Source organism: Rhinatrema bivittatum, chromosome 2 (assembly GCF_901001135.1).
Source record: "Rhinatrema bivittatum chromosome 2, aRhiBiv1.1, whole genome shotgun sequence".
In the NCBI taxonomy this organism is placed as follows: Eukaryota; Metazoa; Chordata; class Amphibia; order Gymnophiona; family Rhinatrematidae; genus Rhinatrema; species Rhinatrema bivittatum.
In genome coordinates, this window is record NC_042616.1 from 631,864,542 (window position 1) to 631,888,086 (window position 23,545).

The 23,545-nt window shown below is 43.6% G+C and overlaps 1 protein-coding gene across 1 annotated transcript in view; it reads right to left on the reverse strand.

The window, feature by feature from the left end:
* Positions 1 to 23,545, reverse strand: part of RB1CC1 (RB1 inducible coiled-coil 1) — a 434,332-nt gene that overhangs the window by 45,530 nt on the left and 365,257 nt on the right. Inside the window, 3 exon segments of the mRNA XM_029591270.1 lie at positions 5,223 to 5,359; positions 10,377 to 10,435; positions 15,921 to 15,968. Coding sequence (XP_029447130.1) covers positions 5,223 to 5,359; positions 10,377 to 10,435; positions 15,921 to 15,968 — 244 coding nt within the window.

A 23,545-nucleotide genomic window follows, 5' to 3' on the forward strand; every position in this document is an offset into this window, starting at 1 on the left:
AACAGAATGGCGACTGTTTACTGATTCATCAATCTTAAGTTTGAAGGCTGTTTTGCTGCACAACGGCAATATCTACCCATCAATACCTGTCGGACATGCCGTTCACATGAAAGAAACGTATGAAAACATGCAGCTACTGCTGAACCACATTGAGTACTCGAGGTACAACTGGAATTTGTGTGGTGATCTCAAGATAGTTGCAATTCTACTGGGTCTACAGATTGGTTACACCAAGTATTGTTGCTTCCTTTGTGAGTGGGACAGTCGAGCAAGAGATTTGCATTATGTCAGAAAAGTCTGGCCTCTCCGCAAGAAGTTGGTTCCAGAGCAGAAGAAGTTGGGCACGACCCATTGGTGGATCCAAGTAAGATATTTCTTCCACCTTTGCACATCAAACTTGGGCTGATGAAAAACTTTGTTAAGGCAATGAAAAAGCAAAGTAAAGCCTTTGGTTATTTGCGACAAATGTTTCCATGCATAAGTGACGCCAAGATAAAAGTAGGTGTTTTCGTTGGCCCACAAATCAGAGCTGTGATGAAGGACAACCACTTTGATGGTCTTCTGCAAGGTACAGAACGTGTTGCGTGGACAGCCTTCAAGAAGGTCGTTTGTAACTTTCTAGGCAACTATAAGGCAGCAGACTATGTCGAACAGGTTGAAAATCTGCTTCAGGCATACAAATTGATGAAGTGCAACATGTCATTGAAGATACATTTTCTTCATTCCCACTTGGACTTCTTCCCAGACAACCTTGGCGCTGTGAGTGACAAACATGATGAAAGGTTTCATCAAGACATTGTCAAAATGGAGAAACGGTATCAAGGCAAGTGGAAGCCCTCCATGCTGGGTGACTATTGTTGGACTCTCATTTGCGAAGCGTCGGACAATGATTACAAACAAAAATCTGCGGCAAAACATTTTTAGTTTTGTTTTCTGGTGCCAACATTGCCATTATAGCATATGCCGCTACAGACACGTAACAATGCTTAATGATTATTGCACTTTTCTGGCAAACGGTACGTGATACAGACATAATAAATGCACATCTGTGTTCAGCTTGTTAAAATCTACTTGTTTCACCGAAGGTTGTGGAGGAAACAAAATGTTCCCAGAAATTTGTTTACCAGTGATATGAATCATAATTGCCAAAGAAGTATGCAGACTAATACTGACAGACTAAGACACTGTCACAATGAAAGAGAAGAGACCTTGCCCAGATGAGAACTTTACACTGAAGGATGCTATCAATGCCTGCCTGTTTGTATGCTCCTGTGTAAATAAAAACCAAGGCAGAGAGATAATGCGGCAGCTAAGCTCATAAGCAGGAGTCATGAACCGGCCAAGGGAGTCCAGAGGTCAGAAGGACCCCCACTCTTGGAAGAGGGGGGGCAGTCTGAGATGGAGAAAAACACTGACTGGCATATAGCTTGGTATACAGATGTGGCAGAACTGCCTCTGAAGAAATGGGGAGGGGGAAAAGACCCTCCACCCACCATATGATTATGCATGAACTTATGCATATTTATCAGCTGGAAAGTATAAGTTGGGGGGCGGGGGCAATTAGAGAGAAGGCGAAAACCAAAACGAAGACCCTGAAAGCAATCCCTGAAAGAAAAGGAACTAGAAGAGTGAAAGGGAAGCCGAAGCAGATCAGCACCCCTTGCTATCGGAAAGAGAGAAGACTAGGTGTGGCCAGGAGACTGGAGACAGGAGACATTCTGCTCTGGCTCAGAGAGTAACACGGAATATGAGACGGTGATGGCCGACAGCAAGCCCCAGACACACCCGGCAAGTAGCAGAGCCAGAAGCATGTCTCTTTCCAAGACCACCTACCAGCTCTGCCAGTACCAAACCCAAGAAGCAAGTCTTCTCCCCGCCCACATTCTCCAGTCCCTCAGCCAGCGTTTGCTTCAGAGGTGAACAGAGAGAAATTGCCTGAAGTTGGGAACAGGGGTAAGTAATTTAGTCATAAGTATTAATATAATAAGCAGGCTAAGGTTTATGGCATGTTTGTAACCACCCATGGTACAGAACTTTCTTTAGGGTAAACTGGTGCTTAGTGGTCAAGATGTTAGAGATGGAATTATTATCTTCTCAAAGTTAAGTCCTGCCAATTTTGATAAATAAAAGTCTATTTCTGAGGAGAACACATTCTCTTTTTCCTGACTTAGGATCGTGAAATAAGGTAGGAGGGCAACTGGAAGTGTCTGGTAGCAGAAAGGTCCCTGAACCCCTAAACTTGCTTACAAGATGCAAAGAAAAACCCACAAGCAACTTCTACTGAAAAACAGGCTTCCCTGAAACAAAGTAGTGTGGGTGTTTCAAGCATGCACAATAAAGAGATAATTGAACAAAAATGGGCTGCATGGTAAAGTTGCCAGAAAAAAGCCATTGCTGCACCAAAACCACAAAACAGCCTGCTTACAATATGCCAAACAGCAACTAGAGAAGCCTCAAACTTCTGGAACAAAATAATTTGTAGTGATGAGACAAAAATTGAACTTTATGGTCACAATCATAAACACTATGAGGAGAAGCACACTATCCCTATCATAAAGCATGGAGGTGGAGCTCTGCTGTTTTGGGGGTGTTTGAGCTATAGCGGCACATGGAATTTAGTCAAAACTGAAGGCAGGATGAATGCAGCATCTTATCAGAAAATATTGGAGAAGAATCTGCATTCATCACCCAGAAAGCTGTGCATAGGGCGCACTTGGACTTTTCAACGACAATGATCTGAAACATAAGCCAAGTTGACCTTTCAATGGCTGCAGCAGAAAAAAGTGAAGGTTCTGGGGTAGTCATCAAAGCCTCCTGATTTCAACATCATTCAGCCACTTTGGAAAGAACTGAAACATGTAGTTCATGCTAGACAACCAAAGAATTTACAGGATCTGGAGGCTTCTTGCCAAGAGGAATGGGCACCTTTACCTCATGAGACAATAAAGGACCTCATTTACAACTATTACACAAGACTGCAAGCTGTCATTGATGCAAAAAGGAGCAATACACGATATTAAGAATTAAGGGTATGCAAACTTTTGAACAGGACATTTTACTATTGTTTGTTTAATTATTGTGCTTTTCTGTGATGAATTATAGTTTAATTTGAAACACATTAAAAATAACAATGGGGTAGATTTTAAAAGAAGCGCGATCAGCCTACTTTTGCTTGCGCATCAGACTCAAGCAAAAGTACGCTGGATTTTAGTAGATACGCGCGGAGCCGCGCGTATCCACTAAAATCCTGGATCGGCGCGCGCAAGGCTATCGATTTTGTATAGCCTGCGCGCGCCGAGCCGCGCTGCCTCCCCCCGTTCCCTCCAAGGCCGCTCCGAAATCGGAGCGGCCTCGGAGGGAACTTTCCTTTGCCCTCCCCTCACCTTACCCTCCCTTCCCCTACCTAACCCACCCACCCGGCCCTGTCTACACCCCCCCTTACCTTTGTCGGGGGATTTACGCCTCCCGGAGGGAGACGTAAATCCCCGCGCGCCAGCGGGCCTGCTGCGCGCCGGGCCGCGACCTGGGGGCGGGTACGGAGGGCGCGGCCACGCCCCCGGGCCGTAGCCACGCCCCGTACCCGCCCCCAAAACGCTGCCGACACGCCCCCGCAACGCCGCGCGCTCCGGCCCCCGCCCCCCCGACACGCCCCCCTCCGAGAACCCGGGGACGTACGCGAGTCCCGGGGCTCTGCGCGCGCCGGGAGGCCTATGTAAAATAGGCTTCCCGGCGCGCAGGGCCCTGCTCGCGTAAATCCGCCCGGTTTTGGGCGGATTTACGCGAGCAGGGCTCTGAAAATCCGCCCCAATGTGTTTTGTCTGATTACTCATGTTTTCTTAAAATGCTACATTAAGAATAGGAACAGTATAAACTCCAAGTAGAAGAAGACAGTTCATATCACACTCAGTTGGAAATAAAGTAAACAATCCACTACACAACAGTCAAACTCTTGGGTGTCAGCAAATTGGGTATATGTGTAAGACCTCCTTTAATAGGAGCTTACCCGAACTTCTCAATCATTTACCCTCGGCCTAGTAAGGGTGTCGACATAAAGCAAAACTTTTAAGTGAATTTTTTAAAGCAAATTTTTTATTGCAAATAAAAATGCCTATAGGCAATAGCATAAGAAAACAAAACTCCGATGTCACATGGCGTTTTGGATCTCCTGCATTAAGGGGACTTATCTTAAGTGAAGTTCAATCTAGTTGATCACACCGATTGGATCAGCTGATCTCCTTGAGGTTAAAGTTAGTCATCCTGAAGCGGCCATAAAAATCGAATTTTGACATAGTTTCAAGGACCTTTGTTTCTGTGTGATTGATATGCCCCGCAGCAATTGGTGCGGTGGGGATCTTTCCCGTCTTCTACAAATAGAACACTGCTGGATTCATCGTTTGAATACTTTGACACCAGATGGTTTGAACTCAGATATGGATCTTACCATATTTTTATGATCCAGTTTTGAACCAGATTTATATTAGTGCTACTCTTGTTTTATAATTTGGTGTCTGACTGTATAAATTGGCCTGTACTAATAAAGTTTTTACTGTTCAAGATAGCTATACATTGAAGGTTGGCCAGGTCATTTTCTGAACTGATCCTTTATTAAAGGCTTTTCATGGCTGCTTTGGGATGCCCAACTTTAACATCAAGGAGATCAGCTAATCCATTTGGAGCAATCGACTAGCTTGAACTTCACATAAGCTAAGTCCCCCTGAAGCAGGAGACCCTAAATGCCAGCTGATATCGGGGTTTGGTTTTCTTATGTTAGTGTTATTGGACTTTTCAATCATTCACCCTTGCTGGGCCAAGGGTGAATGATTGAGAAGTCTGGGTAACCTCCTATTATAGGAGGTCTTGCACGTATACCCGGCTTGCTGACACTCAAGTGTTTGACTATTGTATAGTGAATTGTTTACATTATCTATGTCCAACTGAGTATCATAATAACTATCGTCTTCTGCTTGGAGTTATACTGTTCCTATTCTTAGTGATGTATTTGATATTTAGGGCAGGATTTGTGGGCTGTTTGATCATAGAGTGTTCTTAAAATGCTACACATCTTAGAAATTCTGCCAGGAGTATGTAAACTTATGAGCACAACAGTATATCCAATCAATACCTATAGACAATATTAGTAACACTTTACATCAAACCTTTAGAAACTGTCTCTAATGTGTTTTAAATCATTGTAAAGGTTGGAGAAGTTGGTTAACACTTACCATAGTCACCTGGTTTAAGATCCAATGCAGTAAGAGACTCTGAATGTAGGAAGTACAAGGTAGGACTAACAGTAAATAATACATAATTGTCATGACGTTCATCCAAGATAATGAGTACCAGATCTCCAACCTGAAAGCTGAATAAAGCAGAAAAGCTATCAATCGTAAAGTTATTTAATATATTACAGGTGCACATAAAAGGGATCTTATACATTAAGATTTCTGGCAACACAGCATGGCGAAAGCCCAAATGAATAATGAATCATTTCGTTTAAGTTCATACTTATGTTATATTGCCTATTTTACTTCTCAATTACACTATCTAAACAAACTTTTAAGCTATTAAATGTACAGTACATCAAGTTCATTAATATAACAAAATATTTGTGTGATGGTTTTTATAATCCACTGCAAATAATGAAAGTTTTTTATTTATTTATTCCATTATTCATTTTTCCCTCTTTTGTATAATTGCCCATGATGGTATACTCAAGTGACACAAATGTCCCTTCACCACCCAGAAGAGATAGAGGGAAATCTATGAGACTTATCCAAAGTGCTGTTTCTTCGGTTGGCAGGGGTCATCAAAGTAGTAGCTAGAATCGTCTTTCCAATTTTACAAATGAAGCAGCACACTCCATTCTTGCTAGGCCTCTTAGGACACCTGCGTTGCGTGCTGCATTCTGTAATCTCAACCATGGGATCATCCCGAAAAAGGACATTTACATTTATTTTTCCCTTAATTCAATGGCATGTTTCTTGTGGATTTTCTTAAATGGGTTTGCAGCAAGTGAAAAATACTAAAAGCAGTAAATAAATAAAGCTAAACTAATAAACTTATGAAGGTCAATATTCAAAAAAAGCTGAGCTGCTAAATTTAGGCTTCCAAATCACATTAGGGCATTATTGCGGATGTTAATGACATAATGCATGTGATAAATATTGCATCGCGAAATGCGTATGCAAATTTGAAAAATGTATTCAAGTGAGAGAAGTCTGGGTGGAGTAAATGGAAATGAGGACTGTTTAACGTTGCGTGTGATAATGTAACGCACATTATCGAAGTATTTAACGCCGGAAATAACTACACCTTTTTCCTAAGTGTTATGCCTGCACAGCTGTACACTATGGCTGAAATGGGATTTATCACAAATCCCGTTTTGGGGGGGAGGGGAGGGAGAAGAGAGCGAGAACGAACCTCTGTGGAGGCCCACTGATTTTTGAACTCTTCAAACCACTGTAAGAGGGAGCATTATGAAATCGGGGTGAGGTTTATGGGGTGAGTTGGGGTTTAGGGGGCAGTTTTACATGCACAGTCATACATATGAACAGCACAGTTACCATCAGTGAAGACCTAATGTGATTTGGAGTGATGAAAGTTGAAAGAAGAGTAGATTTGTACCATGTTCTCTCTTCCTAGCTTGAAACAAATTCAAAACATCCAAAGATACATGAGTCAAAGAATCAGCTTCATAGGATATCTTGTTAAATGGTGTAAGAGAGGAAGCCTTAAATATAGGAGGTAAAAGTTTTTCCTTAACATTACTATAGGAGAAAATTTTCTTCTTGGACAATTTATCAGCCTAATGCCTCCATCCTGTTTTGAATATAAATATGTCCAATGGACAAGGATTGAGCTGAATTTTGCAACACACATATTTTTGATTCTGTAACTTCAACTTCATGGGAAATAGAACAGATTTAATTTTGACACTCTTGTAAATAAGAAGCTACTTCCTGTTGTTTAAGCACAATTTATCCAACTTACACTGATACCTTAGTAATAGCCACCCATATAAGGTCTAAAGTTAGAATAGATGGTGTGGAAAACACAAAACGATAATTGGTTCTTACCTGCTAAGCCCTCTGGGGATAGGGAAATACCTACAGTACCTGAATGTAAACTGATGTGATATCTCAGACTGAATGTTGGTTTATAAAAAATAATAAATAAATAAATAAATTCCTGTGGAAACACAGATCAATCCAGACTCCTGGGTTTTGCCTCCCCTCCAGCAGATGGAGACAAAGTTTTACTGACACTGCAATATAACCAGAGGTGTCACCTGCAGTCCCTCAGTATTGATAAGTACCCAAGCCAAGATGGAAATAACACCAACCACAACAACCAAGTTATATTCCCCTGAATGAGCAGTGCAAAGTTGAAAACTGAGGACAAAGAGCCTTGACTTCAATAACAAAAAAACATGCAGTACTACATACAAAACCTGTGCCATTCTTCAGATTGATTACTATAACAGATCGAGTGGACTCTCCAAATCCAAGACCTCCTCTGGGCGGGACTCTGGACTGAACTGTGGTACCACAGGAAGGAAAATTAGCACGTAAGAACCAATTTTCCTTTCCCTGTACGTACCTAGATCATTCCAGACTCCAGGGATGTACCAAAGCTTCCCTAAATGGGGTGGGGTGAGAGTCCTGCTCGAAGCACACCTTTCCCCAAAACCCCTTGACTCTCGGGCTTGGACATCCAAACAATAATGCCTTACAAAAGTGTGCAAATTCTTCCAAGTAGGCACCCTACAAATCTCCTGGGGCGACACTTGCTGACATTCAGCCCAGGATGCTGCCAGAGAACGGGTTGAGTGAGCCTGTAAGCCCTCCGGAACAGGATAACCCTGGCAGATGTGCGCCAAAACAATGGCATCCTTTAACCACCATGCAACCATGGTCTTCAAAGCTTTACAACCCTTTTTTGCAACCCTCCATAGCAAAAAAAAGTGATCTGTTAGCTGAAAACTGTTAGTGACCTCAAGGTACCTCAATAAAGCATGCTTGACATCCAAGTGTCTTAACTCTCTAGCATGAGGCACCGTAGCATCCAAACTTGAAAAAGGACGATAGTTCTACTGACTGATTCAAGTGAAATGACAAAAACACCTTCAGCAAAAAAGAAGGAACCATCCTCAAGGAAACCCTGGAATCTGAAATCCTCAAAAAGGGCTCTCTACAAGACAACGCCTGCAATTTTGAAATCCTTCAGGCAGAACAAAAGGCCACCAAGAAAACCACTTTCAAAGTGAGATAATAAATAGTGGCTCTCTTAAGAGGTTTGAACGGCACAGCACACAAGTTCTTAAAGTCTAAGTTAAGGCTCCAGGAAGGACGGAACTTCTGAACCAGAGGATGCAAATGTTTTGCCCCCCCCCCGGAAAAAACGTATTACATCTGGATGCACCATTATAATCACTCCCTGTACCTTGCCTTAAAGGCAGTGCAATCCTGAGACCTGAACTCTGAGGGAGTTAAAAGACAACCCTTTCAGCAAGCTTTTCCACAAAAAAGCCAAAATATGAGTCACAGAGGCCCGCATAGGATCCACTCCCTGCTCTGCCCTCGAGACCTCAAAAACTTTCCATATCCTCACAAATGCCAAAGAGGTAGACGTCTTTCTTGTTTCTAAAAGGGTAGCAATAATGTCCTCAGAATATCCTCTCTTCCTTAAGCGCTTCCTCTCAAATGCCAAGCCGCAAGACAGAAGTGAGCCACCTGATCGGAATAAATGGGACCCTGGCGCAGAAGTTTCGGCAGATGGGTGAGCCTCACCGGACCGTCCACCGCTAAGTTTATCAGGTCTGCAAATCAAGGTCGCCTCGGCCACTCCGGTGTCACCAGGATTACCTCTGCCGCAAGACTTTTCCCACCAGAGGCCATGGTGGAAACACATACAGAAGAATGCCAACCAGCCATGGCAGAATTAAGGCATCAACCTCTTTTGCTCCCAGCTCCCTTCTCCAACTGAAGAACTGTGGGGTTTTGACATTTTGGAAGGCCGCCATGAGATTTATGTGCGGCCTGCCTCATCCTTGGATATTGAGATACATTGTCTCCTCAGAGTTCCCACTCTCTGGGATCCAACTGCTGATGGTTGCACACTGTCCATTCTCGCTATGTGAGAAGCCACTAACAGCGCCAGATGCTGCTCCACCCAGTGGAACAATTCCTGGCCTCTTAGTTCCACCCTGTTGGTTGATGTAAGCCATCCTCATTGCATTGCCAACCTCACTGCCCTCATTTCTAGGTGGTTGATGGACCACAATGCTTCATCCGCCTATCACAGATCCTGAACAGAATGGCCCTGACAAACTGCTTCCTACCTGGAAAGACTGGTGTCAGTGATAACAACTCTTCAGTCCGGAAACTCCAAGTCCACTCCTCGACTCAATTTGTGCTGAACAAGCCACCACGAGAGGCTGGATCTGGCCAACTCCGTGAAAGGAAGCAACAGATGAAACTGCTCCGAAAATGGATTCCAGCAGGAAAGCAATGCTGAGTGTAGAGGTTTACTATGAGTGAATGCCCACGGTGCCCATGGAACCAACTCCAACAGGGAGGGCAGAGAGCCGAGAATTTGCAAGTAATCCCAGATCCTGGGAGCCTGCTTCCACAGCAAAGCTAGACTTGTAGCTGGAATTTGGATATGTGCTCATCGTTAAGAAAAACCTTCCCCACCTTGGTATCGAAACACATCCCCAAAAATTCCAACACCCGAGAAGGGGAAAGATGGTTCTTAGCCTGATTGACAATCCATCCTAATGACCGCCGACGTTGAAGTACTACATCCACTGCCTGCCGGCAAAGAAGCTCGGACTTCACCCGAATCAGCCAGTCATCCCTCTCTCCAGAGAGCCGCTGCCATGACTACCAGCACCTTGGTGAAAGTCCGGGGAGCCGTCGCCAGACCGAACGGAAGGGCGCAAAACTGAAAATGCTGTGCGAGGAAATGGGCAAATAAATTCAAATAAAGGATCATGAATCTGAGATATCTTTGATGTTTGGTTCGGATTCCTATATGCAGTTACGCCTCGGTCAAGTCCAGAGCTGAAACGTCACTTCTTTCTTAGGAATGATGAAATAAATGGAATAGCGGCCTTTCCCCTGTTCTTCCAGAGTTATGGGAACAACGGCTCTCAGCAACCACAGACGGTTGACCATCTGCTGTACTACGAGTTTCTCCTCTCATATGAGAAGGGGAAGACTATGAACAAATCTCTTAGCGAATGAGCTATCCAGTTTCCTTGACTGTAACTGTTTTACTTTAAAGTAGCACTGATGGATTATCTAGGGCCTCACAAAGTAAAATCAAATATTTTTACAGTAACAGCAATTAATAATATGGACAAATATACTTACTCTCTGATGGCTATTTTTTCAGAATGCCTTGAAGATACTGAAGACATACTTTGAGACATCTAAAAACAATGCAAAATAAAAACATAAAAATATTCTTGCATTCTCTTTGTAAACACACAAATGTAAAAGTAATTCATAAAATTGACATCAAAATATATTTACTGCTTTCTAAAGAGAATCCTTGATATATATATATATCATAATTAGGAATGGGTAAACCTCTGCTGACTTGGTTCCATTCTTTCAAACTTTTAACTTGGATAATCTGAGTCAGTGCTGAAGCAGTGAAAAAGTAATAGTGATAAATGTATGTGCATGACTCTAAAGGGGTCATTCATCAAATTGAGTTTGGGCCCTAACGCCCATGGTAATGCCATAACACATACGATAACGCATTGCGAGATGCATATGCAAATTTTTAAAATTCAGTCGCATGGGAGGAGTTTATGAAAATGAGGGGTGCTTAACATTGCATACGATAGAGTAACATATGCTATCATGGGATTTAACACTTGAAAAAAACTTTTTTCCTGGCACTATGCTATGTGTTATGCCCAAAATAGGAAAGGGGGAGAGGGGAGGAGAGAGAGAGAAAGCCTCTGGGGAGGCACACATATTAGGCAACTTTTTATACCACTGTAAGAGTGGCCATTTTGAACTCGGGGAGATGTTTTGGTGGGCTGTTTTACATGCGCAGTCAGAGGTACGAACAGCACAGAAGACATCAGTGAAGACTTTATGTGATTTGGAGTGATTAAATGTATAAAAAGATCAGATTTGTATAATGTACTCTCAACCTAGCTTGATGCACTCTCTACCTAGCTACTATCAAGCTAGTTCAAGAGTAGAATGTACAAATCTCATCTTTGCGTAACTTTCATCATTCCAAATCACATATAATCTTCACTTCTGACCATTGTGCTGTTTGTACCTCTAACTGTGCATGTAAAAACTGCCCTCCAATACCTAAGCCACCATCAAAACTTCATTCTGAGTTACTAGTTGCTCTCACTCTCTCTAATCATGCCTCCCCCCCCTCCTTTTTTTGTTTTTTTTATCGTGGGTGTTATTTTTCACAATTTTATAGCAAAGTGATGAATCTAGGCCTAAGGGCCTTATTTTCCAATATCGCATTGGTAACGCATTAGGGGGCGTTACCAATGCAAATGAGGCTTCTTTCGTGCAGTGGGGAAACATCGTGTGCGGCGATGTTTTCGCCATTCGCGAAAACATTAGCGCCGCACGCGATGTTTTCCCACTGCACGATGATTCTTTCAGTCTGAGAGAGAGAGAGAGAGAGAGAGAGAGAGAGAGAGAGAGAGAGAGAGAGAGAGAGAGAGAGAGAGAGAGAGAGAGCGAGCGCCTTACTATAGTGCCTATGCCCTACATAGGTATTTTAACCCCTATAGGAGGGCCACCTACTAACTCAGGGTGGGGATTAGGTATGAGCGTCGGGGGTTGGGGGCCACTTTCGCATTCCACATGAGACCTACGGACAGAACAGTGGTCTCTAGTGCAGATTTGCTGGCTGTCGGAGTGAGGACGCTCACTCCAAGAAGTGGTTTGGGCAACGTTCTCTCTACCTAGCTTGATGGACACTCTACCTGGGCAACAACATGCTAGGTGGAGAGAATGTTGGCCAAATCTCCGCTTGGAGTGAGCGTCCTCACTCCGACGGGCAGCAAATCTGCACTAGAGACCACTGTTCAGTCCGTAGGTCTCATGTGGAATGCGAAAGTGGCCCCCAACCCCCGACGCTCATACCTAATCCCCACCCCGAGTTAGTAGGTGGCCCTCCTATAGGGGTTAAAATACCTATGTAGGGCATAGGCACTATAGTAAGTCTCTCTCTCTCTCTCTCTCTCTCTCTCTCTCTCTCTCTCTAGGAGCCTGAAACAGGCTGTCTGGAAATATCGTGCACCGCGAGAAAAGAAACCGGCAATTATCGTGCACCGCGATAAAAGACTGAAAGAATCATCGTGCAGTGGGAAAACATCGCGGGCGGCGCTAATGTTTTCGCCATCCACGATAGTCCCAAACAGCCTGTTTCAGAGAGAGAGAGAGAAAATTCTAGACACCAAAGACTCATCAGCCATTGCAGCAGAGTAACATATATCACCTTTCAGACACTGATACATAGAAAGAAAAGATCAATTTTACCCCCGATTTTTAATAACTCACGTTAGTGCGCACTAACAAAAAAACGTTTATTTTAGTTACTTTTTGTTATTTTTTGCTATTTTTGTTAGTGCGCGCTAACATGAGTTAGCGTGCACTAACCCGAAAAATGATTTTTCACTAAAAAAAAAAATGGGGATATGCGGGAAAACAATTTTTTCCTGCGGCCAGAAGATCCCGAAAGTGGGAATGATCGGGCAACTGATTCACATCCCTAGTGCCTATACTTAAAGGCCCCTTGGTGGGAAGTACTCCGCAGCGCCTCAGGATGATGTCAGCCCTGTTGCCCTATATAAAGGCTCTCCGGATCTCACCGCTTTGCCTCAGCAACAAGTGTCCTGTCTAGTAGTATGTGTTGCAGCATTCCTGATTCCTTCTTGCCTTCCAGTTCTGCCTTGTCCAGCCTTATCTTCCAGTCCTGCCTCGTCTTCCAGTCCTTGTCTCCCAATCCAGTCTCGTCAAGCCTTATCTTCCTTATCTGTGCTATCCAGTACTGTCAGACCCCCAGACCTGACTCTTGCTTGGACTTGACCACGATTGTCTGCTGCCTGGACCTGACCCCTAGCTTGGACTTGACTATACTTGCTCACTGCCTGCCCCAACCTTGGTCCTTCTTGGACTCTGTTAGCCTGCTGCCTGCCTTGACTTTGTTGTGCCTCTGGATTCTAGTTACCGCCACCATTCTGGGGACCTGCCTAAGTCCTGCTGTCTGCCAACATCCAAGGACTCAACCTGCAGAGGAGGCAGCTGGTAAAGGCAAAGCTGCAGACTGTCCAACTACAGGATGTACTTGCCAGCTGCCGGTGTAGGCTTTGGGGGTTCGCCCTTGAGGCTGCATCAACTACGCTGCAGCACTAAGGGCTCACACACCCATTACCTCTTGCACACACTTCACATGACAGTCGCAATAGGGCTGACTACAGTCTTTTCACAAAAATGGCTATGAAAATTTACTACAACCATTTTCTCTCTCGAGCATCACCTTTGCGATGCACCAGATCCTTGCAAGACAGGAGACACAGCTTGTTCATTTGGGGATATTAGTTGGTTCTGTCACAAACCTTATTTTAATACTGCTAACAGAAGTCTTAATAGTATAATCCAGATTCCATCTAGTGAAGATGCCATCATTCCTGGTCATAATGTTTGCAAAATGTTTGCAAAAAGAAAAAGTTTTCTTTTTTTTCCCCTCTAAGAAAAAGTTAAGGCATTGGAAAGTTCCTGTGCAGATCTCTCTGAAATCATATTTAAAGTTACACTAAACAAACTAGAGGATAATGTTACACATGTAGTTCTCAAGACTAAAAAATGGGCCAGGTTGCCAACCACACACGTCAATTTTCATTCATTATGAAGCCAGGAACATAACCCAAAATTTCTTCTGGCTAATATCAATCTGACATAAGCATAACCCTATTTAATCTATCTTAACCCAAAATTGTTGTAAAATGGACAAGCCTCTGATAATCAATAGTCAAGTATATTGTACAATTATTTTCCAATCTCAACCTTATTTCATTAAGATAGTAAATTTAAAATGCATTTATGGAGGTAAAGTACTGATGTTTTGTAAAATTGCTCACCCAATGGGATACATTTTAAAAATTTGTGCGATCGCGTACTTTTGTTCGCGCACCAGGCGCGAACAAAAATCCGGGGTCGCCGCGCGTTAGGGGGTGCACATTTGGCAACCTGCGCTCGCCGAGCCCAGTGTGCGCTGCCTGTTCCCTCCGAGGATGCGCCGATTTTGGAGCGGCCTCAGAGGGAACTTTCCTTCGCCCTCCCCCCACCTTCCCTTCCCTTCCCCTACCTAACCTACTCCCCTGGCCGTATCTAAACCCCCCCCCTTACCTCTGTTGCACGATTTACACCTGCTAAAAGCAGATGCAAATCTGCGCGCGCCAGCGGGCGGCTGGCGCACCACCCCCCGACCCAGGGGCTGGTCCGGAGGCCTCGACCACGCTCCCGGGCCGGCGCCACGCCCCGGGCCCACCCCCGAAACGCCGCGTCGTTTCAGGAACTCCCCCGACACGCCCCCTCCCCGCCCCTTTTACGAAGCCCCGGGACTTACGCTCGTCCCGGGGCTCTGCGCGCGCCGGTGGCCTATGCAAAATAGGAGCGCCGGCGCGAGAGGGCCCTGCGCGCGTAAATCCGGCCGGATTTACGTGAGCACGGCATTTAAAATCCGCCCCAATATGCGGGAGAAAATATGTTTATATACCTTGAACACTTATTTTCCCCCATATATTGAAGAGGCATTCTTGGGGGTAAAATCTGATGGGGGATTAGAATTTCACATACACTTTCTAATTTTAAAAAGTATGCACATAAATTCTGCTGGTGTAAATGTGTGCAGAAAAGTTTCCTGGAATTTTGAAAGTGAAAGTACATGCATACTTTCACTTTGAAAATTAGAGTAAAGTCTGTGGATAAAAAGTACCAACAAACTTTATACTGACTGAAAATTTCACCCTAAAAAGTGAATTTTAAAAGCCCTATGCGTGCCAAAGCCGAGAGATACGTATCTCGGGCCGGTGTGCACCACGTGGATTTTAAGAAGCGCCTGAGTATGCATATATCTCCTGGTATGTACACAAATGAGAAAGGCAAAAAAAGCAGAGGGGCACGGGTGGGGTATGGGCATTCTGGATATGTACATGAAATGTATGCGTAAGAATTTACGCACACAAGTACGCGCCGGGTCCCCTACTGAGCAACTTTACTTCTGCTATGGATGGCGTGTAAGTAATGAAACAAAAAAACCCCCCGAGGCTAGTTAGTGAAGTTTTAAGGGTTGGGCCTAAACGATAAAAGGAAGGCATATTAACTAGGGGAGTTAGGAAGTCCTATTCTTTACCTGGGTGAAATCGGAATGGACTGGGGAAACTATTAATTGAGTCAGTGCGAAATTCGAATAAAATCCCCCCATTTATGTGGTACATCTGGTATTTGTGCGCACATGCACGCGTCCATCTAAAATTGCCTGCACATGTACATACATACAGTTGATTTTATATCATACGTTCATATACTCACGAATGTTATAAAATGGCCATGTCGCTGGGCATGAGCTGGCATACACGTGTATATATTTGAAAGTTGCTGTCTAAGGGAATGATTCACAAATCTCGGCACTCACATCTGCTGTGAACTATACAGTGCTTTTAATAAATGTACAGGATGTAAATCCTTACATTTTGTTTAAAAGTACTGCAATGGAAATATAGGTCTCTGCATCATTACTGTTTGAGCTTTCACTTGTGTTAGCTTAAAATATTTAAACTTTGCTGCTTGCAGAGAAAGTGTTAAAGTTACAGTTTCAGTATTTGCACTAACAAAATCTGAACTTTTACACAAACTTCTTACCAATCTCTGATTCAATCTCTTATTTTCTTCTTCTTTTAACTGTAATGTCTGACAAAAACAAACAAAAAAGTAATAACTCTATTTGCTGCTTCATTTATCAACGAGTTTATATCTGTATCAGTAGTATTTAAATAATCGAAAATTATATAATTATTTCTACTGCCAATATTTCAAAGGGAAGCAAATACAGGTAATGCACATATGTAATATAATAAAAAATTAATTTAGTATCTCCTACTTTGCTGTTCACAGATTATTTAATTTAAAAATGTATATACCTCTCCCCACCTTTTATTAAAGATGCTCAAAGTGGTATACAAATAAAAAACCATAGTTTACAAAAACAAATTGAAAAAATATTTTCTTAAGAAAGCTAGACTGGTTGCTTAAAAATATTATTTATTGACAAGAGAATAAAAATGTAAAATGTTGTTATGAATGTTTGGGGTGCCAAATAAATAAATATGCTTTAAAGACTAATCTTTTATCTTAATATTTTGAAACATACCAACTGCTATTGGCGATTTACTTTCAGAGCAGAGTTTCAAGTATTCATTTAAAATGGGTTTAATTACAGCTACATCAGTAAATACCATAGGCAAAAGACAATGTTGTATGAACACAAAGGAATGAAATGTATGCTGCAAAGCGCCAGGATCCACAGCGATGCAACAGCTGTACAAAATCCAGATGTCATACTAGTATCATCGATGACACAGAAGGCTGGAGATACGTGTTGGTTAATGCACTACAAACAAGACACTGCATTACTGGTCAAACTAAGGATCTTGCTTTCTGATCTACTCTCGTACATATTAAGATTAGGGAAGTGCTTTAATCTGAAACAACATAGACAATGTCAATGACATTGGCTATGTCGTTTCATGTTGTTTTTTTTAACTAAAAGATAGAAAAAAAATACAAAAATTGCATGTTTTACTTTTATCGTTTTTGTGTTCACTATTTGCAGATTTGGTTTTTTTTCCAACTTTTGTTAGGTATTGGAAAATAGCATGCGCTATTTACAAATAGCACGCACTATTTTCTGAAACCAAAAACACACAAAAACCCCAAGGAAACAAAACTAAAGTAAACGGAAAATTTTTCAAACTAAACTAAAGAAACAACAAAATGAAAAATTTTGCTCTGCTCTTAATTAAGATCTTTTAGAGTACCTCAGATTGGTCACAAGAGGTACCTTTAGTAAATTATAGGAGTGGGAACCTTTAAACTGAACAGTGCACATCTCAGACCTCTCAAACTATTAGAGATACAGACACATAAATCATAACAATGCATTATAATTTAGTATATTATTAAAAATTACAGATTTTAAGGTCTTAAAAAGCTTTCACTAGATATTAAAGAAAAATTCCTTGCCTATTCTACAGGAACTTTACAGTTTGACTCAAACAATGGAAAATCTACTTAAACTATTTCTTTAACTATCAGGTCTAGAATAAACGATAAGTGCAATTATGCATATTAAGCTTTGCACAAAAAAAGTCAAAATATTTCATGACTGCTGCACTCCCTTGGCCTTTGGAATCTTACTTCACTATACATCCAGAGTATGCGTTAAAATCCTTTAAGGCACAGCTGGTCATGTGTTATTACTTTGATAGGAAAAAATATAAATGTACTTAACAATGGGGACAGTTTTCATACTCCCCAAAGAACTTGCAATCTCATAGACACAGCACGCTCATTTTCAAAAGGAAACTTCTTATTGAGTTTTCCTTTCAAAATGTAAATGGCATGCACAATGCAGGTATAAAAATACTCATGTGCTTTGCATGCATAAGTAAAGGTTAAATGTGCATGCGTGACAGCATGCATGAAGATTTGAAAATGCAATAATTGTGTGAACTTTTATTCCTCTGGCTTGTGTCCACTTTTTTATGAGGTTTATGAGGTTAAAACTGCAAACATTTTGAAATGGCATGAGTACATTTACCTGAATGGAGGGAGGGGAGGGGATAATCAAAATGCATTTTTACATGAGTAAACAAGTGTTTAATATTTAGATTATTGCCCTCAATATGATCATGTCTATAATTATTTCATTTTTACATATGTTTATAAAATAGTATTCTGAGCATATGAAATGCTTATATTTGGCTATTATAACAGGCTATCTGTTCAGACTTTTCCTTTATTTATTTAATTAAAAGTGCTTATATACCTCTTATTTTGAAGATACAATGCTAAGAAATGTACAAAAAACATGCATATTATGACAAACAATAAAATAAAACATAATTACATTCCATAAAACACAAAAACATTATCAAAACATTAAACTATGTTATGGGAAAGCAATATGAAAGTAATAAGCCTTCAACTTTTCTAAAAAGTTTAAAGTCAGTGATATCATGAAGCTCAGTTCGTAGTTTATTCCAGAGGTTGGAGTTAATTACAGATAAAGCTCTATTATGAGTAATCTGTAATTGGGCAATGGACACCATTAAAAGTGTAGGACAATGGATCTGAGCAGGTAAGGGGATAGGGAGAAGGCGTGCATATGGCAGCCTACAGTAGGTGAGTGGGAAGAAGCAGTTAGGCCAGCACAGGCTCGTTGGAGTGTTAGTTTGTCATCTACTGTAGTCTGCCAAATCACCAAGGAAGGAAATACAGTACATGATCTTGCAAGTTGTGTAGGTTGGCTGCACTGAATTATAGTTGCTCCTAGCTTGGAAGGCATTTAGATAACATGAACAAGCTTCTGTAAAATTTTGTGGCTGCTCATACATACATACCAGCAGAGTTTGCCCTCAACGCAGCACTGCTCTTTTCCTCCACAGGGAAAAGTATAGCAGAATTGCTTACCTGTAACAGGTATTCTCCGAGGACAGCAGGATGCTGGTCCTCACCCATGGATGACATCATCAGATGTAGCCCTGACATGGAAAACTTATGTCACCGTTTCTAGAACTCTGACTTGGCACACTGTGCATGCCCATCCCATGCCCTATACCATAAATCCATGCAGGGTCCCTCTCCAGTCTTATAACATAGAATTATATATAAATGAAAAAGTAGGAGAAACCCAATTCCACGGAGTAATGGGCAGGTTTCGTGAGGACTAACAACCTGTTCTCCTCGGAGAACACTTGTTACAGATAAACAATTCTGCTTTCTCCAAGTACAAGCAGGATAGTAGCTCTCACACATGTGAATCCCTAGCTACAGGATACTCCTCAACATAAAAGGGGACCAACAGACATGCAACCAGGTACCAATGGGCACAAAAATAATGGTGCTGTTGGTAACAAAAGGCAAACAATGGGCCCAAGGCAGGAGAGAGTTGGGTTCTATACCTCCAACAGATTCCGAGGGACAGATTGGCCAAACCTACTGTCACGTCAGCCATCTCTATCCAAAAATTAGTGAGATGTGAATGTTTGGAGAGAACTCCACATAGCAGCCTTGCAGATCTCCTCAAGCAACTGCTTGCAAGTGGGGCATCGACGCTGCCATGGCTCTGAAAGAATGAGCCTTAACATAATCCCAAGTTGCAGTCCTGCCTGGAAAAAACAGAAAGAGATGCAAACTGCTAGCTAACTGGATAGTTTTTGTTTAGCAATGGCAATGCTCAACCTATTCCTATCAAAATAAATAAAAAGTTGGGTGGACTGTCTATGGGCTTCTGTCCACTCTAGATAGAAGGCTAAGGCTCACTTGAGGTCCAAACTGTGCAGTGCTCATTCACCTTGGTGCAAATGAAGCCTGGGAAAGAATGTTGGCAGGAGGATGGGATGATTAAGATGGAAGTCCGTCAACAACTTAGGCAAGAACTCAGGGTGCGTATTCAAGACCACCCAGTCATGATAAAACTTAGTGAAAAGTGGATAAGCACTTAGGCCAGGAGCTCGCTGATCCTGTGTGCTGGGGTGACCAACACCAAAAATATGACCTTCCAGGTCAGATATTTCAGGTCACAGGTGCACAGCGGCTCAAAAGGAGCTTTCATCAGCTGAGTTAACACCACGTTGAGATCCCAAGGCACAGCGGGAGGCCTTAGGGGAGACTTCAATTGAGGCATGAATCGTACATCTATAGGCTGTACAGAGATGGTTTTACCATCTGCATCATGGTGGTATGCACCAATTGCACTAAGATGAACTCTAATGGAGTTAGCTTTTAAGCCAGCTTCTGATAGGTGAAGAAGGTAATCAAGCAGTTTTTGAGTGGGACAGGAGAATGGATCTAGGGCCTTCTGCTCACACAACATGGAAAACCTCCTCTACTTCAGTCCACAGGACTTTCTAGGGGAAGGCTTTCCAGAAGCCAACAGGACCTGAGACATATCCTCTGAGAGAACAAGTGTTGCAGGATTAACCTCTAAACATCCAGGCTGTGAGGAACAGAGCATGGAGATTGGGATGTCACAACCTGCCTCATTCTTGTGTGATGAGATCTGGGGAAGTCCCCAGACTGATCAGTCTCTGGATGGACAACTCCTGTAGGAGTAGAAACCAGAACTGTCTCTGCCAATAAGGGGGTATGAAGATCATAGTCCCCTTGTCCTCACAAAGCTTCAAGACAGTCTTTGTCACTAAGGGAATTAGAGGATTCACGTACAGATGATCCTTGCTCCAATGACAGGAAAGGGCATCTGAGGCTGTTTTGCCATCTGAACTGTACAGGGAGCAGAACCGAAGTGCCTACCAGTTGCAAGGGGATGCAAATAGATCTATGTCCGGGCTCATCCAGAGGCAAAATATCTCATTCACCATCCTCTGGTCCAGGGACCACTTATAGGGTCTGAAGGCATGACTCAGTCTGTCTGCTGCCACGTTCTCTGCCCCAGCCTGATATATAGCCTTGAGCACCATCCCATGGGACAGGGCCCATGACCAGATCTGAACCGCTTCCAGAAACAGGAGATATGAACTCATACCTCCCTGCTTGCTGACATACCAAATCATTACCTGGTTGTTGGTTTGGATCAGGATAATGTTGTTGGACAGCAGATCTCTGAAAGCCATAGTGCATACCTGATCGCCTGAAGCTCCAGGAAGTTGATTTGACAACAGCTTTCCTGAGCAGACCAGAAACCCTACATGAGCTCCCCAGTCCAGGGTAGACGCATCCGTGGTTAGCACAATTTGGGTAGGAGGACTTTGAAAAGATATACCCCATTCCAAATTTGAAAGTACTCACTGCCAGGACGAGTCCCAGAGAGACGGGGTGACTCGGATGCAATCCTGGAGGTTCTACGTGGTCTCGTGTCACTATGATCTCAGGGCCCATTGGGTTCTGCGCCTGTGTAATCGTGCCAAGGGAGTAACATGGACGATTGCGGCATATGGCCCAACAGCCTCAACATGTTCCAGGCTGACACCTGCTGTCTTTGCTGAATCTCTGCCGTGATGGTCAGCAAAGTGACAGCCCTTTGACGAGGCAGGAAGGCCTTGGCATGAGCTGTGTCTAGCAGGGCTTCTATGAAGTACAACTGAGGTGGCGAGATGAGATGGAAGTTTGGATAGTTGATGATGATCCCTAGCGACCAACACCCAGATGGTCAAGCGCATGGATCTGACAGCCCCTTCCTGAGATATGCTCTTGACCAGCCAATTGTGCAGATAAGGGAAAACATGAACCTCCAGCCTGCAGAGGTGCACTGCTACCACAGCCTGGCATTTTCTGAAGACCTGAACGACAACACCCTGTACTGGAAGTGCTGTTTTCCCACTACAAATCGGAGATACTTCCTGTGATTGGGGAAGATCTTGATGCGAGTGTACGCATCCTTTAGATTGAGGGAGCATAGCCAGCCTCATTTTTGCAAAAGGAGTATCAAGGTGTCCAGGGAAACCATCTTGAACTTTTGTTTTTTATAAATCTGTTCAAGGCCCTTAGGTCTAGGATGGGATGGAGTCCTCTTGTTTTCTTTGGAATCAGGAAGTACCTGGAGTTAAATCCCCACCCTCTTTGCCCTAGTGGAACAGGCTTGACTGCTCTGGCCATTAAGAGGGAGGAGAGCTCCATCAGCAGTACCTCCTGATATGCTACCAGCCCCAAAATGGGCTCAGAGGACAATTTGGTGGGACATCCAATAGATTCAACTGGAACCCTTGATGGACAATGGAAAGAAGCCACTGACCTGAGGTTTTACTGGGCTACTGGTATGTGAAGAACTGCAGCCTGACCCCACTGGAGGGTCCAATGTCCCAGGTACTGGCAATTGGCCTACACCCCCTACGACCCAGTCAAAACCCCTGGAGTTGACTGAGGCACTGGCCGGGGCTTGGGGGCTCTCTGCTGCCTGGGATGGCTGCAGGAGCCCTGATGCTATTGATGGGAGCAAGGGGGTGGAGGATAGTACTTACTCTGGCAAAAAAAAAAAAAAAGACTTCCTTTGTCCCAATCTCGCCGATCTCCTTAGAGGAGGAAGTCGGGTCCGGAGTGCTGTTGGAGTGTTGCTGGAGGGTTTCATGGTGATCCCAGAGCTGGGCTACCTCAACTCTCACTCTCTCTCTCTCTCTGAAGAGATTCTCTTCAGTACACGGCAAGTTGTTCCTATACCTCCGATCAGAGATCCAAGGCCCACAGCTATGCCATTCTGCAGACCCCCATTCCTGCTGCAGAGACTCTTGATGCCATCTCAAAACCATCATAGGTCATTTAGACCTCGTGTTTTTCACACTCCAGGCCCTTATGCACCTGTGACATGAGGGTGACCTGCTGCTGTTGAGGCAGCTGCTTGGCCACCTCCTGCCCCTGCTTCCAAATGTCTCCCGAATGCTGGCTCACGAACAGCTGATAGGAAACTAGGTGAGGAATGAGCATGGCCCCTTGAAACACTTTCCTCCCAAGAGCGTCCATCGCTCTGTAGTCCTTCCCTAGGGGTGCCGAGGAATGGGTCCAAGAACACTTGGCTCTCTTAAGAGTGGATTCGACCAGCACCGACTGGTAGGCAGCTGAAGATTATTGAATCCACAGCCTTCTGAATAAGGTAGACCTAGTCAGCATTTTTGTTCATGGAAGGCACTGCGAGGGGGTGTTCCCCTATCCTCAGCAGCAACTCCTTAAGGATATCATGTATCGGAACTGCCATGATCTCCTTTGAAGGCTCCTCGAACTGGAGGATCTCAAGCAATTTGTGCCTGGCATCCTCCTCCATCAATAACTGAAATAGGATGGCTTAAGCAATCATCCTCACAAACCCCGCAAAGGTTTGTGAGGAACGAAGGAAGTCTTCAGGCACAGACTTCCTTCGTTCTTCTGGAGAAATGTCTGATGGGAGACTCTCAGAGCCCTTGGAGGACTCCTCAATGGTGTCATCCCCCCAGGGGCCATAGTGATCCTCATCCTCACTGTAAGCAACAAGGGATGGGGGCCCTAGGTGCTTGGCTTTCATCCAGAGGTGGAGGCACCAGCAAAGCTGGAGGGGGCTATAGGCCTCAACGTCTCTGCTGGACTGGGTGAAGCTTCCTCTTTCGAGGCACCGGCAACTACCATCATATTGGTAGGGGGAGGGTGCAATGCCCCAACAGGCACCGACGCCATCCTGGGAACTGACGCCAGCTGGGTCGGTAATGCAGTGTTGAGCGCATTGAGATTCTCCAGCAGCAGTTCTAGGAATGACATACTGGCTCTAGTTTCAATGGTGCCACAGG